The sequence below is a fragment of the Carex rostrata genome, chromosome 26 (genome assembly GCF_964058835.1).
Source record: "Carex rostrata chromosome 26, lpCarRost1.2, whole genome shotgun sequence".
Lineage (NCBI taxonomy): Eukaryota > Viridiplantae > Streptophyta > Magnoliopsida > Poales > Cyperaceae > Carex > Carex rostrata.
In genome coordinates, this window is record NC_135943.1 from 4761293 (window position 1) to 4777306 (window position 16014).

The 16014-nt window shown below is 36.3% G+C and overlaps 1 protein-coding gene and 3 pseudogenes across 3 annotated transcripts in view; 3 read left to right on the forward strand and 1 right to left on the reverse strand.

The window, feature by feature from the left end:
* Positions 1-7295, reverse strand: part of LOC144544166 (putative protein phosphatase 2C 67) — a 70528-nt pseudogene extending 63233 nt beyond the window's left edge. Inside the window, exon 1 of the transcript XR_013508158.1 lies at positions 6854-7295. The product of XR_013508158.1 is annotated as a putative protein phosphatase 2C 67 (transcript). The remainder of the gene's footprint in view (positions 1-6853) is intronic.
* FAS4 (RNA helicase family protein) lies at positions 1183-11405 on the forward strand. 2 transcript variants are annotated; one of them, XR_013508155.1, is made up of 15 exons: positions 1183-1324; positions 3186-3408; positions 3526-3598; positions 3682-3750; positions 3884-3933; positions 4028-4088; positions 4457-4711; positions 4946-5371; positions 5562-5792; positions 6735-6848; positions 7304-7782; positions 8035-8459; positions 8874-9148; positions 9465-10941; positions 11222-11405. XR_013508155.1 is itself a non-coding variant. In XM_078292573.1 (14 exons), exons 2-14 carry the CDS (start codon positions 3368-3370, stop codon positions 10875-10877), a joined length of 3912 nt encoding a protein of 1303 aa, XP_078148699.1. In that variant the 5' UTR covers positions 1183-1324; positions 3186-3367; the 3' UTR covers positions 10878-11109. The 2 variants fall into 2 exon arrangements, 1 of the variants encoding a protein (XP_078148699.1); XM_078292573.1 differs by lacking the exon at positions 11222-11405 and having other exon boundaries at positions 9465-11109.
* Positions 11406-11838: 433 nt separating this feature from the next.
* LOC144544115 (ethylene response sensor 1 pseudogene) lies at positions 11839-12303 on the forward strand (annotated as a pseudogene).
* A 2583-nt stretch (positions 12304-14886) lies between these two features.
* Positions 14887-15327, forward strand: LOC144544116 (putative ethylene response sensor 1 pseudogene; annotated as a pseudogene).
* Positions 15328-16014: the final 687 nt, after the last annotated feature.

Here is a 16014-nt window from a genome sequence, read left to right on the forward strand (position 1 = left end):
AATATCAAATCATCTTCATCACCACTTTTCATTCTCATTTTAATTTTCAGGCTATTATAATATATTTTAGTTTTACATCTCTATAACAAATATGATTAAATTTTTTTTTTGGGTCTAATCAAGTAATCATGCCTCATATCTTTATTTTTATTTTCAAACCCCAAATAATAGATTCAAACTGTTCAATATAATCTTCATATTAAAATGTGCTTAGAAATCAAATTACATATTAAAAGAAATTAGATAGATAGAAAATTATTGTTTTTTAGAAGATTATAAACCATTCAAAAATAATAATTTGTATCAACCTAAATAATTAGTAAAAAGTTTTTTTTTTCCAAACAATATAAAATTTAGCCTCCAAACACATTTTAATATGCATATCATATTGAATGGTTTGTATTAACGGGTTGGATTTTGAAAACAAAGATAAAAATGCGAACATAATTGGAGCACAAAAATAATGGGGAATCTAACCTACTCCTCTATAATTAGTAATGAGGAGGGTTCAAATGCCTCCATTTTTTGTGTCTCCATCATATCTTCATTTTTAAAAATTTTAATAACTCAAAATTTAAATCTTAAAATTCAAAATAAAACCGTTGGATATGAACTACATCATTTTATCTATGCACTTGTAAAAAATTATGACATTTCAACTTTGTTTTGGTTGTCATATTGAGTTTGTAAAAATGTATACTAATGTGGATAATTTCTAGATGTTGATTTTTCAATTTATTGATTCATATAAAAGCAAAATTAAAATGTGATAATTTTTTATGGTCACATAAAGAAAATAACATAGATCACATCTAACGGTTTTATTTTGACATTTAAGTTTTAAACTTTGAGTTATTTAAGTTTTTAAAAATGAAGGCAGGCATTTGAACCCTCATTAGTGATTTATAAAATTTGCGAACATGTTGATGTGATAATTTCCGTCGATTGCTAAAATAGTAATGAACTAATGATATAGGGTTTAGGGTTTAAACTTTAAACTACCCAAATTTTTTTTTTTTTTTTTTGAACCGGACCTTTTGACTGGGCTTGCCTATCCCAGACCCAGAACCCAGAACCCAAACCCAATAACCCTCATTTCACGCTGATGGTTGAGCGGAGGACCCAGAACCCAAACCCAATAACCCTCATTTCCGCTCCGCTCAACCCATAGCCCAGAGAAAAAAAAAGCTCCGCTGCGCGAAGGAAAAGAAAAGAAAAAAAAGAAACCCCTGCGCGAAGGAGAAGAAATCCCTCCGCCTGTGCCAGCCGCGCCTGCGCGAAGGAGAAGAAACCCGCTCCGCCTGTACTGCAGTACTGCTGTTCGGTAAATCCCCTTTCTCTTCTGTTCTTTGCTTCTTGATGTGATCTTGTCTCAGAGAAATTGATAACTTTCATTCGTAATCCAATTGGTTGCAAAGGTTGCCCTTTTATAGGCAATATTGCTCAGACAGAATTACAAAGGATTATTATTTAGATTTCTCAAATTAATTACGCGTTGGATGCCGTCGTGCCGAAGGCTGATATGCCTTTGCAATTCAATCATACACAATGAGCCAAGCCTGAGAAACTAGGTTTTTGGTAAGTTTACCGTCTAATGAAATCAAAGAACAGAGTTGCACAGATCAATGTTCTCTGGAAATCTTAGCCATAACTCATAACAACAGAGTTGAATTACTATGTTATAGACTATTAGGCCAAAACAATAACTCTTTGAGTTTAGAGTACAATTTAGGATGGACATGCCAGTCCTAGAAGAGCGACTTGGTTTAAATTGTTCTCTTTTACCGTAGATGGCCTTGGTTAAATAATTTGCATGGATGTATTATTAAATCTCTCATATATAATTGATTGCTCACAGGGTTCTTTTTGTTGTATCGTACTCGGCGACAAAAACATAACTCTTAATTTCAACACAAGATCCATACAACTGCGATTACTCCAAGATAGGATACTTCATGATATGATTGCAAATAAGGATATTGAATTGGTTTGAGATTTCTGTTTGAGTACCATAGAAAATATATATATTATGCAACCCATAAGTCTCACCAAAAAGATCCCTACAATTTCCTTTCTTCTAAAGCATATCATGATAAAGACGGATCGAAAAAGGCCTCTTTCCAGTGTTTGCAAATATACCCCCATTTTGTTGAAGATTTGAAAATAGGTCTCTGATAATTGCTTAATTAGACACCAGTTTGTGCTTAAAATATACCCCCATTTTGTAGCATTAATATATATATATATATATATATTTTGGAGTACGGCTAACGCGCTTCCTCTAGCATATGGGCCGAAATGCTTCCGGTAGAAATTTGAAATTTCAAAATTCAAAAAGTCGATCTGAACCGTTCATCTCCTTCTCCATATTAATATCTGCTTGGAGACCAAATTTTACATTTTTCTGAATTTTTTTACTATTTATTAAGCCACTTTGAAAATCGCTGATCCAATGGTTTTACTGTTTTGTTAAGCCACCGTTGGATCAGCGATTTTTAAAGTGGCTTAATAAATAGTAAAAAATTTCAGAAAAATGTAAAATTTGGTCTCCAAGTAGATATTAATATGGAGAAGGAGATGAACGGTTCAGATCGACTTTTTGGATTTTGAAATTTCAAATTTCCACCGAAAGCATTTCGGCCCATATGCTAGAGGAAGCGCATTAGCCATACTCTATATTTTGATATGTAAAAGAATATTTGTTATAAACTTTTGACTTAGTTGAAACCTTTGATGTTCATTTATGTTAATTTTTTTTTTACAACTATTTATATAGTTATGCTTGCCTACCCTTGATTGAATTCCTAGCTTCGCCACTGGATATAAATGCTATATAAGCATTTGCAATTGAAGTGAAGATGCTTTTATTAGAAATATATAAATATGATTAGCAACCAGTACTCATTTTATATCATCCTAGTCTCAAATAAGAGAAACTACTTTTCTTACATGTTCTCTGTATTCCAGGTTGGTACAAGTTAAAACCAGGCTGTCTCATAGAAGTAAACCACCCTCCAGTTATTACAGAAATAGAATGTCCAAATTGGGTGATTGATGTACTAAATTTGGACTATTTTTAATAGAATGTTCAAATTGGGCTCCTTAATCAAATTAAATCGAGCCCATCTTATCTGTAACCCAACTTGTTTGGTTCGTCACTAATCGCTTTGCATTGCATTCTACAGAGATACCGCCTCCAGATTCTCTCCCCAAAACCCCAACTCCCTGGCCGTGCTCTCTCTCTCTCTCTCCGACTCTTCTTCTCTCTATTCGACTGCCTCAGTTTGATTAGCAGGCACAACCCAATATCAACTATTAAAGAGATTTAGTTCAAGTAGTTCCAGAGTTCTGATAGAAGGCGAGAGAGATGGTATTGAGCAAGGAAAAGGAACCAGAAGAAATACAAGAGTAAGTATATTTCCTGATTTAGTGCTCCTTATTTTACTTCTAAATTTTGAAGTTGAAAATTATTGGGGTGCACAGCAGTAATGGGTTATGTGCTTGTTTCTTTTATTAAATTTACAGCTTGAGTGGGGATGGAAGCAATGCTCTTATTTTACCCGGTAGTAGGAAAAATAAATCAAAGGAGAAAGAGAAGGTACTTTATCATTGGACCTTTGATTAAATTTTCTTATTCTACATTAGATATTGGATTGAATCATCTTCTATTTATATATTCAGGGTTTAAAGAGAAAGAAGGAAGCTCCTGCTTTGAGCAAAAACAAGCAAAGGAAACTAAGAAAATTGGAGGTCTGTTTGTGCTTGATTTTGTATTAGTAAAGCTTTTGGTTCCATGTCTTTGCTCAAGTATTTCATTTGATGGGTCTTTTGTTTAATTCTTTCTTTCCTCTTTTTTTTGTTGTTTATTTTTTGTTACCTATAGGAGGAGAAGAAGCAGAAGCTTCTACAAGCTAAAAGCATTGAGCTACTTGGGTTTGAACTCTCTGTCTACCTCATTATGTTCACATACTTTGTCTTTGTATTAGTTGAATTTATCAAACTAAAAGTTTTATCTTGACTTACACAGGAAATACAAGATATCTGATGGGGCATATTCACTTCTCCATTCTTCTGGAACTATAGGCCAAGTATGCTACTGTCCATTATTACCTATATATTTTTTTAATTTTAGTAAGAAACTAATAATTGAAGATTTATCTTATTTATACACTACATTATATTATAGCTATACACAAGATAAAGCTATGACCAATTGGACATTCCAGCATAATAGTCGGGGAATTGAATAGTAAAAAATGTAAGCTGTTATTTACTGGTCAATCCTGCTGGGTGTATTTACTCCTAGCAGCTAACTGAGCCTTGTTGATGTAGTGTCAAAATGCAAGCTGTTAATTATTTTACTAAAAGTTTATGATACCTCACTTTGTTAGGCACAATTCTTTATTGAATTAAGAACCAATGCTTCATCTACAATATGTAAATTACAACACTGTAGGTTGAAACTATCAAGGAAAAGCGTCGACGAGCCGTGCAATATTCAAAAGCTGGTTTGGAGGTTCCAGAAGAAATTTCAATTTTTAAGAAGGGAATTAATATGGATTATTATAATGAAAACTTTGTGGATCGACAATATGATCTGCCGATTGAGAACATGATAGAAGGTTCAGTCAGAGTTAGTAGCATGATAGAAGATGGGAGTTTATTACCTGGTTTAAAGGCTTGCAATACTGCAGGTGTTCATGATTCCAAGGTGCTGAATGATTTATCAATTTTTGTTTTTACATAGGGATCGATTAAATTTATTTTCCACTATTTCATCTGTTGTAAATTGATTAGCATTTTAGTATTTTCTTGAGCCATCTGGAGAATGGAACCATATTAATTTGTACAGTGCTGGTTTTGGTTATGAATTTATGATGGTAAAGGGTGGTTTAGTGATTGAAGTAAGTTCTGAATATTTTTTGTTTATACTTTCTTTTTCCAGGCCACAATACTTGTTGGAGAAGAACAAAGTATCAAAATCAAGAAATCTGATGTAAAGAATCAGTTAGAGAGTGAGCAACAAGAGATGGAAAGCCAAAAATCGTATGAAACTTCTCCTGTTGTGCTGTCAACTTCAAAGGTAGAGGGAGAAGACAGAAAAAGTGACAACCAGAAATCAGAAGTCTGTCCTCCTGTTATGGCGCCGGATAAAATTTTAAATAAAGAAAATCAGAATTTGGAACACAAGAAATCAGTTGTAATTGCTCCTGTAGTGGTGCGAGTGTCGAGACCCCCTGAGATAGAAGAGAAAAGGAGAGATCTCCCTATTATAATGATGGAGCAAGAAATAATGGAGGCAATTAATGAGAACTCGGTTGTTATTCTGTGTGGTGAAACTGGTTGTGGTAAAACTACCCAAGTCCCACAGGTAATTTTGCCGGAAAGGCACTGGTTATGTTGCTTTCTTTATCAGCACTACCCATTTTAAATTTTTTTTAGGTTAATATGAACAGTCTCTTCTTTCTACATAAAAGCTATGCTCAAGGTTGTTTCTATACCTTAAATATCATCAGACTTGATACCATAGCGAGTAATTGTTTTTACACTTCATGTCACAGTTTCTTTATGAGGCCGGGTTTGGTTCCAGCAATCATCTTGACAAGAGAGGCATGATAGGGGTGACTCAGCCACGGAGAGTGGCCGTCCTTTCTACAGCCAGGCGTGTGTCTGTTGAGTTGGGGCTTCATCTGGGAAGGGAGGTTGGGTTTCAAGTCAGGCACGATAGGATGATCGGAAAAGATTCTTCTATCAAGTTCATGACGGATGGTATCTTGCTTCGTGAACTGCAGGTCCTCTCTCTCTTTCTCTCTCTGAAAAAGGTGGTACCAATGTACCGCCATTACTGATTACTCGAAACTATTTTTACACTCTCCTATGTTTATATTACATCAAGCAAATCATTTCACTTGCCCTATATTAATTTTTTCTTAAAGTTTTACATCCCACATTGAACTGTTAATTTTGCATTATTCTCTTCCTTTCTCTGACATTTCAGGCACACCTCTTTTTTTACTTCTGTCATACTTGCTAGACTTCCCTTTTTGTTCTGCTCTATTGTCCTTTTTACATTTATGCCCTTGCACAGCAAAACTTTCCTTCAACCGTACTTGTAACTGCAGCATACCTTAAGAGAACCTAATTGAGCACTCAAAATCTGATATAAAGTACCACAACAGACAAACTCATGCTCATCTTACTGTACTATGTATATTAGATGCAACATCTCTATGGTGTTGTTCTGGTAATTTCTTCCAGCAACACTTCTATGGCGCTGGTTTACATCAATCAAGTATTTTTACTATGAAATTAGGTATTGTTACAGTACCAGCTAGAACTGAAACAGTACCAGAAACTTTAGTTTATGCCAGTCAACTTGGGTTGCTTTTTTCTTTTCCTTTTTCAAAAAAGGTGAAGTTAGATGTGAGGATATGAATAAAACAAAGAATGCTTATTTAATTTGGGATGTAAGTAGACTAGGCAAGTGAAATTTCATGATTTTTTCCTGATAATGCAGATAACATAATGCGGATAGTGAATCTATTGACCTGAGTATTTGTTTTATTGTGCCTTCAAACCATGCTAATATAGTAATTGCCATTTTGACTCGGTCCAAAGACTAAGCATACATAAACTTGGTTGATATTCATACATACATGCCTGATACTTGTACATATGATGTGCCTTTATCATTTCTCTTCCTCCTGACACTAACTTCCTTTGTCTTTTCTCAGAGTGACATTTTGCTGAAACGGTACTCTGTGATTATCTTGGATGAGGCTCATGAGAGGAGCTTAAACACGGACATACTAATTGGCATGCTATCGCGTATTATAAAGGCTCGCCAGGTTACAGTTTGTCCCAAAAATGTTCCTTGTTTTGAATTGACAGATCCCATGACTAATTAGTATTGTATAAAGCCAGAATTGTAGTGAATATATGTCTTTCAATTTAAAAGAGGCCGGAATTGGGAGCGAATGAAGGTTTTTTGACATTAACTAAAACCTAATAGAGCTTTATCGTGAACGTATATTTTGGCCTGGTAAACAATGGTATTACCAGCACTATCGGTATTTGCTCAGTATCGCCATGTAATAGTCAGGTGGTATAGTCAATGCGGATGCTGACTAAGCAATGTAACATGTTCTAATTTTTTTTGACATTAAATCATTGATCCAATAAAAAAAAAAATTTAAAATGCTCTGCAAAATTTTCATTAGACTATATTTGTGTTCTTCCTGAGAAAATAAAGTTATCTTTTATTGCTTTTTTCATAATTTATTTCAACTCAACCACTCTCCAGGAATTATTTGAAGAACAACAACATAAGATATGCTCAGGTGCCAGCATTCCTTTAGATAAACAGATAACAAAATTGAAGCTCATACTGATGAGTGCCACACTTCGAGTAGAGGATTTCATTTCAAACAAAAAGCTCTTTGACACAGCTCCGCCTGTCATAGAGGTTCCTGTGAGGCAGTTCCCTGTAACAATACACTTCTCCAAAAACACTCGTGAAGATTACCTTGGGCAGGCCTATAAAAAGGTTCTTTCAATTCATAAGAGGCTTCCAGAAGGTGGAATTTTGGTGTTTGTCACAGGACAAAGAGAGGTTGATTATTTGTGTAAGAAGCTAAGGAAGGTGTCAAGACGGTTAGACGATAAAAAGGCTAAGGGAGTAGAAGGAATTGTGCAGCCCGTGGATGCTGATGTGGATGGCATCAAAGAAATAAGTGAAGCATTTGATGGGGAGAACTGTACACCTGAGCACCAAGATGACAGGTATAATCAAAGCTTATCTTATATAAGCCAATGGTCCCAACTATCATGAAAAACCAACACTGTTCTCGTATTTTGGTTTATGTTATGCCTCAATATTTACATACAACCTCAATTAAAAGAATGTGGATATGCTGGTAGTTCCCTACTTCTTGGTGCAATACTTGTAAATTTCCTGACAGGCTTGATATTGAACACCAGATTTATTTTACTTGGTTGGGTTTTTTTAATATTCATTTTCTCTCGCAACTGCAGCTCTTATGATGGTGGAAACCACTTCCCGGATACAGATTTTGATTCTTCTGGGTCAGAACTTGATTGTGAGATAGATTCTGATAGTGAAGAAGAGGAGGATCCGATTACTTTTCATGCCCCTGAAACAGATTCGAACAAGGTTCTGGATTTGCTCAGAGATGAAGAGAGTCTCTCTTTCTTGAAGGCTTCTTTTGATGCCTTAGGAAGTAAGGGAACCAAACTATCAGCCGAAGAAACCACCACTAAAGAAGAACTACAACAAAAGGACAATTCTGTCCCTGCTTGCCATGGTGGACTTCACGTGTTGCCTCTCTATGCAATGCTACCTGCATCCGCGCAGCTCCGTGTATTCCAAGATGTACCTCAGTCAAAGAGACTTGTTGTGGTAGCAACAAATGTGGCAGAAACCTCTCTGACGATACCAGGTAACATTGGATTTCTTACATAACTCAGTTGTGTGTGGTGTACCTGCACAACGTACTAGAATATAGGGCTGGAACTTGTTTATCCATCCATGCCATTTAGGGTTGATCATTGGGTCAGTTGTTTGGGATCCAGGTCCATTTCTTGACCTAATGGACGGTCTGTCTCAACCAACCCTGTGTGGCATGCAATTTACTATAATACTTGAGAACAACAAAACCAAACGTGTATCTTAAGGCAATCAATTTTGATGCTTTGGTTATACCAGTATACAGGGTTGAGTTGTTCGACACTACTCAACTTTATGCCAGAGGTCGGTTGGGTTCTTGTCTGTTGTTTGACCTGTTTGACCTGTTGGTATACATATAAATGGAAGCTTGCCTAACAGGCTATTTTCTTTGGTGTTTGTTTATTAGGCATAAAGTATGTGGTAGATACAGGCAAGGTGAAGGTAAAGAACTATTGCCATGCCATTGGGGTGGCAAGCTATGATGTGAACTGGATAAGCAAGGCCTCGGCAGCCCAGCGGGCCGGTCGGGCTGGGCGTGTGGGGCCTGGCCACTGCTATAGGCTCTACTCTAGTGGTGCCTATGGGAAAGAGGAAGTCTTCCCAGAATTTTCTGTTCCTGAGATTGTGAAAACACCAGTCGATGGTGTGGTGCTTCTCTTGAAGAACATGGGTATCGGAAAGGTAGTACCCATCATGGAATTAATGTAGTTGCTTATATTGAATTTAAATTAAGTTTCTGCGTGATTTGTTTATTAATTTAGTGCAAATTAGCAACAAATAAGCCAAAAATTGAATAATTGAAAAAAAGAAAAGAAAAGAAAGGTATCTAGGCCGTATTCCGATTGTTTTGTAGAACTTGGGGTTGGAAATTATTTAAATATCATTTTTGGTGTTTGTGGTGAATATACCTTTGTGCTATGTTTTATTGAACTATACGATATAATTTCTCATTTTTATAAGTATTTACATTCTAAATTTTATACACTTTGTTTTCTAGGTTGATAACTTTCCATTTCCAACTTCTCCTGAAAAGGAAGCACTTGTTGAGGCTGAGAAGTGCCTCAAGGCTCTCCAAGCAATTGACACGAACAGCAGATTAACACCAATTGGTCGTGGAATGGCACAGTACCCGATGAGCCCACGTCATTCCCGCATGCTTCTCACATCCATTAACCTTATCACAACTCATCATGACAGACCTGAGCTAACTCTTGCATACACAATTGCTGCCACATCAGCCCTGAGCTTTCCCAATCCTTTCCTCTTTCATTTTGGTGAGAAACAGGAGGATAATGCCGAGCCTGTATTGGATAAACAAAGGGCAAAAGAGTCATTTTCAAAGTTCTCTAACCCCACCAGTGATGCTTTAACAGTTGCTTTTGCCTTGCACCAATTTGAGCTGTCAGGAAACCGGGTTGGGTTTTGTAAAGATAATTCGCTCCATCTAAAGACCATGGATGACATGTCAAAGCTTAGAAAACAACTCTTGCAACTGGTGTTTCACAATAGTAAATCATGCGAAGAGTTCACATGGAGAGGTGGGACCATAGAGGAGGTGGAGAGGGCTTGGTGGGAGACCCGACCTGATAAGAACCCGTTAAAGATAGAAGAAGAGGAGGCCATAGCCCAGGCAGTGTGTGCCGGATGGGCTGACCGTGTTGCAAAACGGGCCAAGTTCAGTGAGATCCGTGATCTGCCTGAGGAAGATAGAAAGACTCGGGCTGTGCGTTACCTGTCTTGTGCTTTGAAAGAGCCAATATATCTTCACCGTTCATCTTCAGTTGCCCGCTCTGCTACTGAATTTTTGGTATACACTGAGCTGGTACACAAGAAAAGGCTGTACATGCATGGGGTCACAACTATCAAGCCAGAATGGCTTGTAAAATATGCTAGTGCACTCTGTACTTTCTCTGCACCATTAACAGACCCGAAACCTTTCTATGATCCATTAAATGATCAGGTCTTCAATTGGGTCAGCCCAAGTTTCGGGCTTCACAACTGGTCGATTCCCTTGCACAGCTCACAGATAGAGAAAAAGGGTCTTAGGGTTTTAGTCTTTGCATGTGCATTACTCGAAGGGGATGTTCTACCATGTCTTAAATCTGCTCAGAAGTACCTCGTGGGACCTCCATCTGCTATTTTGAGGCCAGAGTCACAGGGTCAGACAAGGGTTGGGGACCTACTGAATAGAATGAAGACGGGTACTGGTATGAGGGCAGTGGATAGTAGATCAGCTTTGAGAGAAATTTGGTGCAGTAATCCAAACTTTCTGTACAATGAAATTAAGAATTGGTTTCAACAGAAGTATGCACATATGTATGCTGACTATTGGGCCCAGATGCAGAGAGAAATTCTTCTCGAAGGCCGAGAACTGTTCCCCAAGAGAGCTAAGAAACTTAGTAGGAAGTAGCTTTGAATGTGGACTATGATGGGGGTGATTGTCAGTTTTTGAGGAATTGCATTGATCATAGTAGGTAAGATAAATTTAAGGAATTTCAGATTCTTTTCATTTATCTCCTCTCTTTCCATGCCGGAAAATCAATTGTTCCCGGTACCATTGAGTTGTACTCCCTGCACTGAAGCGGTGAAGCATAAAAGCAAATAAACCAATTTGAATTAAAACTTGGAAAGCTAAACACAAAGAAGGAGACTTTGATATGGTTCCTGTGCATTCTGACCATGTACCATTACCTCTTGCGAGTGGTATAATGTATGTTTACATCCATGGTTTGCTTTGATATATATTGAATGCAGGTATGATGTAAGGCCTCCACAAAGCAGCTTATGATCAATGACAAAAATTAAAGGTTCAATTCTGTGCTAAGTAGTTTATAGGTTACAAATAAATTAAAAGGTAGCTGTCAAAGTGGAATCCTTTTGCTCAATATGCAATTGCAATTTTGTTATTCTAATTATTTTTTAAAATTTTGCGAGCCTCCTTTTTTCATGTTATTTATTATTTTTTTTTCCTTTTATGAATTAGTCACATTACATATCCATTTAATTATCTCTATCAATACCTTAGTTTCTCAGAAATTAAAGTCACATTCTCATCAGACGCTTGACATTTTGTCAAGTACTGAGGCATTAAATCAAATAATGATATTTTGTTGGATACGGAGAACTTGACATCATCTTCTTCAAGCAGTGTTTCTTCTTTGAGAGTATACTCAATTGTCTCTATCTAAAACAATAAAGCAGTGGATATGCTTCCAGTTGTTGTTTGTTTCTGAATTTCCTTTGGTTCAGTGGATATGGCAATTGCTTTCATTCCATGAACCAAAGCAAATGCACAAACAAACAATAGATGGTAGTTTCCTCCTGTAACAAATTCAGATACAAACAACAAAATGTTGTGCTATGGTAATTCAATGGAAGGGTCCACTTCACCTATAAAAACAGAAGAATTTACATACATACCACACTATATCCTCTCTCTCTTTCTCTCTCTCATGGAATCATATGATGTTTTAACCTGGTTCCAGTTTGTCTCTGATTTGCTGATAGCTCTGGCATACTTCACCATCCCGCTCGAACTAGTGTACCTTTCCAGGAAGCCGTCCCTTGCCCCGTACAGCATGATCTTTTACCTGTTTGAAGCTTTCATCGTCCTTTGTGGCGCTACCCATTTAATTAATTTATGGGTTTTATCCGGCAATACAAAAACTGTTGATATTGTTCAGACCGTTGCCAAGGTGCTGTGTGCCATTGTGTCATGTGTCACTGCGATAGAACTTATGAGCATAATCCGTGCTTTCGTAACCTATAAGCTGGAATTTTCTCTCAAAAGTAATGATTCTGAATTGGATGCTGAGAAAAACCTGGTTAAAATCTAGGAGGGTATTTACTAGAATGCCCATAAATGGTCAATTGGGCTAAAACATGTCTTGTTATACTACCATGCTTTTGTTTGTTGTAGGATGAAAGAAATGAAATTAGAATTTATCAATCTTAATTTTTCTTTCGTCATTGTGAGTTTGTGAGCTTTTATAGTTGCAATGGACATAATGTTAAAAAAGTTTGCGTCTCCTAGCTAGTATTTATTCCTTTTTGTTTTTTGTTTTATGGTAGATTGTGATTTGGAATACGGAATATTAAGTTTTTCCAGTGTAGGGGCAAATCCATGATTTTTGTCCCGGGGGGGGCAAAAAATTATCGAATCGGATTTAAATAGCTAATTGGGTTTAAATCTATTAACTAATTGGATACTCAATAAAAAAACAATACTTTGACTTATACTTTATAATATTCTGACTTGTAATTTATGATGCTTTAACTTATAATTGTAATTATCAATTATAATTCAAGAAATTTATTAAGATTTTAACCTTAAATTTAATATGAATTACGAGTTAAACACCATCTAAAAAAAATTTCAAGGGAACAAAGTTGATCAGAACCGATAGATCACCACTAAAACTCAAGTTCCAGAGGGGTTGCCCCTCGACACAACGTGGGTCCGTCCATGTTTCTATGAAATAGGGATTTAGCTCATAGACGAATAGAGGAGGGACAAAAATGCCAAAAACAGGAGTTTGACTGCAAAAGTTCAAACTCAATTCCACTTACTTCTTCTCTTGTTCAACGGGAATATAATATATTTTCCACTCTATTCCACTCTTGCCAAATGGACCCTTTAGGTTCGATGAGTTTCAGGACTGTTTAATTAGCTTTAAGATCCGTGTGCTCTTAATATTTATACACACTTGCGTCAATTTTCGTATACAAATTTTAAAGCAGATAGGAGGGAGTCTGTATCCCCCTGGTACCGGTGGTGCAATTGAAAACAATGGACAGCCCAGATCAATTTCATTCATATCAAACTCAATCCGGTGCATGTTGAGGCTGTAGGGGGTCTGCTTTGAGATTCGTGTCAAGTGAAATGAACGGTCCAGATTCACCACTTGCACCTCAGGTACCTGGGGTGATGCGGATTCGATAGGAGGGTCCTCCAGCTCAGGGGCGGACCCACGTTGGCTCAGAGGGAGGCAGTTGCCCCCGGATTTTGAGATTTAATAAAAAAAATGAGTCTAATTTTGTTTTGCCCCTCTTAGAAACTATTGCTGCGGCGGAGTGGAGAAGAAAGAGCAACGAGAGAGAGGAAAGGAAAAAAGCAACTTCTCTTTTTCTTTCAAGTTATGGGCCGGGCTTTAAGAGGCCTTTTTATTTAGTATCCTTCTGAAAATCATGCCAACCTGCAAACTACTGTAAATTGAAATGTGCCATCATGTTTGATGCTGCCTTGACACAGATCTTATTTTTAGTTTGCAATTTAGTAATTGATTGACAACGGGTCAAATACAGTTCAAAATAGTATATAACTATATATAGGCCTTGTGAATAATTGCAATTTAGTATTTGATTAACACGGGTCAAATGCAGTTTAAAATAGTATATATAGGTCCTGTGAATTTTTCATCTCTTTACTAGCTTTGAAACAAATTAAATCCAACCAAAACATAATCAGAAACTTTAGAAGGTGCACAAATGTGGGTGTGTTGAACCTCATAACTGCCATTAATTGGTTCAGAGAATTGCCTAGCCTTAATTTGACTAATACAATACAGGCTGTACAACACAATATATACAAACAAGAAGGAACAGTCACTGGTAAAAAAATCAGGACTGAGGAGGCGAATCAGATGTAGTTTTCCGTTTTCTGGTAAATGAAAAGAGCTGTCAGAAGAGGGAATTTGAAAAGTTACAAGTAGATCCTTTAATTTTTTCACTTTTTACAAACTGAAAAGGGATGGGTAGTTTGAGGTTTGTAGCAACTTTTTAAAATTTAGTTATAAGAATTTAATTTTCAAGTTAGGTGCAATTACTTTATTTATTTGTACCCAATTAACTAATAAGTTAGTTGAATCCAATTTCTGCCTCTCCCTGACAAAAATCTTGCGTCCGCCCCTGCTCAGCTCATCAAACCCAGATTTTGTAAGTTAAAGTGATTTCTGGAGTACTAAACGACAAAAGCAGTAAATAACTAAATATACATCTCATGCTATGAATGAATACAGATAATTGTCCGTTTTCACAATGGACAATTAGACATGACACGTTGATGAGCATATCCATTGAATAATTATTTTTATTTATTTTTATATTCTAGTTTCTCATATATGTCAGATCCTGATCCGACGCTTCACATTTGTTTAAATAACTTAGACATTAAGTTTGTTTCAAAATTTTAATTTACATCTTTTACCCGCATGGTTCACAAAAGATCCATCTATTTTTTTTCCCTCTCATTTCCTTTGATTCAATGAATGAACTAATTAAATCTCTATTCAATGAATGTGGGAATCAATTTATTACCTATAAAAACACAAGTATTCACACAGCACAATATTATCTCCTCTCTATATCTCCACCTTCTTCCTTCCTACTGTCTTTCTCCTGCAGCAAGTTTCTTTTTTCCAATGGATGCATGCCACTGTACCGGTTCCCTTTGGTCCTCTAACAACACCTTAGCCAAGTACCAGTTGGTCTCTGATTTGTTCATCTCTGTGGCATACTTCTCAATCCCACTGGAGCTATTGTACCTGTCCAGGAAGTCGTCTCTCGCCCCATACCGCAGAATCCTTATGCAGTTTGGATCTTTCATCGTCTTTTGTGGTGCTACCCATTTCATCAACTTATGGAGCATCACTGGCTACAAGGAAACTGTCGAAACAGTTCAAACTGTTACCAAGGGGCTTTGTGCCGTTATCTCTTGTGCCACTGCTATATCGCTCATCGGTATGATGCGTGAATTCCTAGATTACAAGCTTGAGTTGTGTCTCAAAAATAAGGCTTCTGAACTGGATACTGAGAAAGGCCTGGTTAAAAACCAGACGAGTACTGGTAAAACTGAGTACTAGCTAGTCTGTATGCCCTTGAGATTGCCTTTTTCTTTGTCTGCCAAGTAGTTGTGTCCATGTGCTTTAGTTTGTTTAAGGAAAGAAAGCCGAATTAGGATTTGATAAATAACAATTTGTGCTTCTATTGTGTTTTCTGTTGTTGTTATGTGTTTGTGTTGTGTGCAAGTGTGTTGGCAATGGCAGACATCAATGTTTGGTATTAATAAAGTTGGCATGTGTTCTAAACTTCTAGCTATGCTTTCTAATTTTATTTGAATTCTAGTGCCATGAAGTTTTGATAAAAATTATTTTCTAGTCATGAAAGCCTTTTAAAATGGTTAACCCTTTATATGTTCCATAAACCATTTTTCTTTTTTCAGTCTCACATCATGTATTCTACTGATCATGACCATTTTTCATGTAATGTCAATGACAATTTCAACATACAATACTAATTTTTTATAACATATTTATTTGATATTTAAAAAAGTAATAAAAACCAAAAAGAGTTTATAAAATTTTAATCTCCATATTTTAGATAGAGGTCATAGAGCGCATATTAAGTTTTGTGTCAATTTGAAACTTAATTGGTTATCCATCATAAAATTAACATTAAAACACAACCATTAAGAATTTCAATAAGTGATATACAAAAATAAAATTCTATTTTTAAAAGTATCAAGTTAGCATATCATAAAAATTAAATTA

What these genes read in the sequence shown, in the direction of transcription:
- FAS4 (XM_078292573.1), top strand. Translation starts at nt 3,368, where the DNA reads ATGGTATTGAGCAAGGAAAAGGAACCAGAAGAAATACAAGA. An exon ending in GGAAACTAAGAAAATTGGAG is followed by an intron (nt 3,751 to 3,883) that starts GTCTGTTTGTGC and finishes TGTTACCTATAG; the next exon opens with GAGGAGAAGAAGCAGAAGCT. An exon ending in AACCTCTCTGACGATACCAG is followed by an intron (nt 8,460 to 8,873) that starts GTAACATTGGAT and finishes TTTGTTTATTAG; the next exon opens with GCATAAAGTATGTGGTAGAT.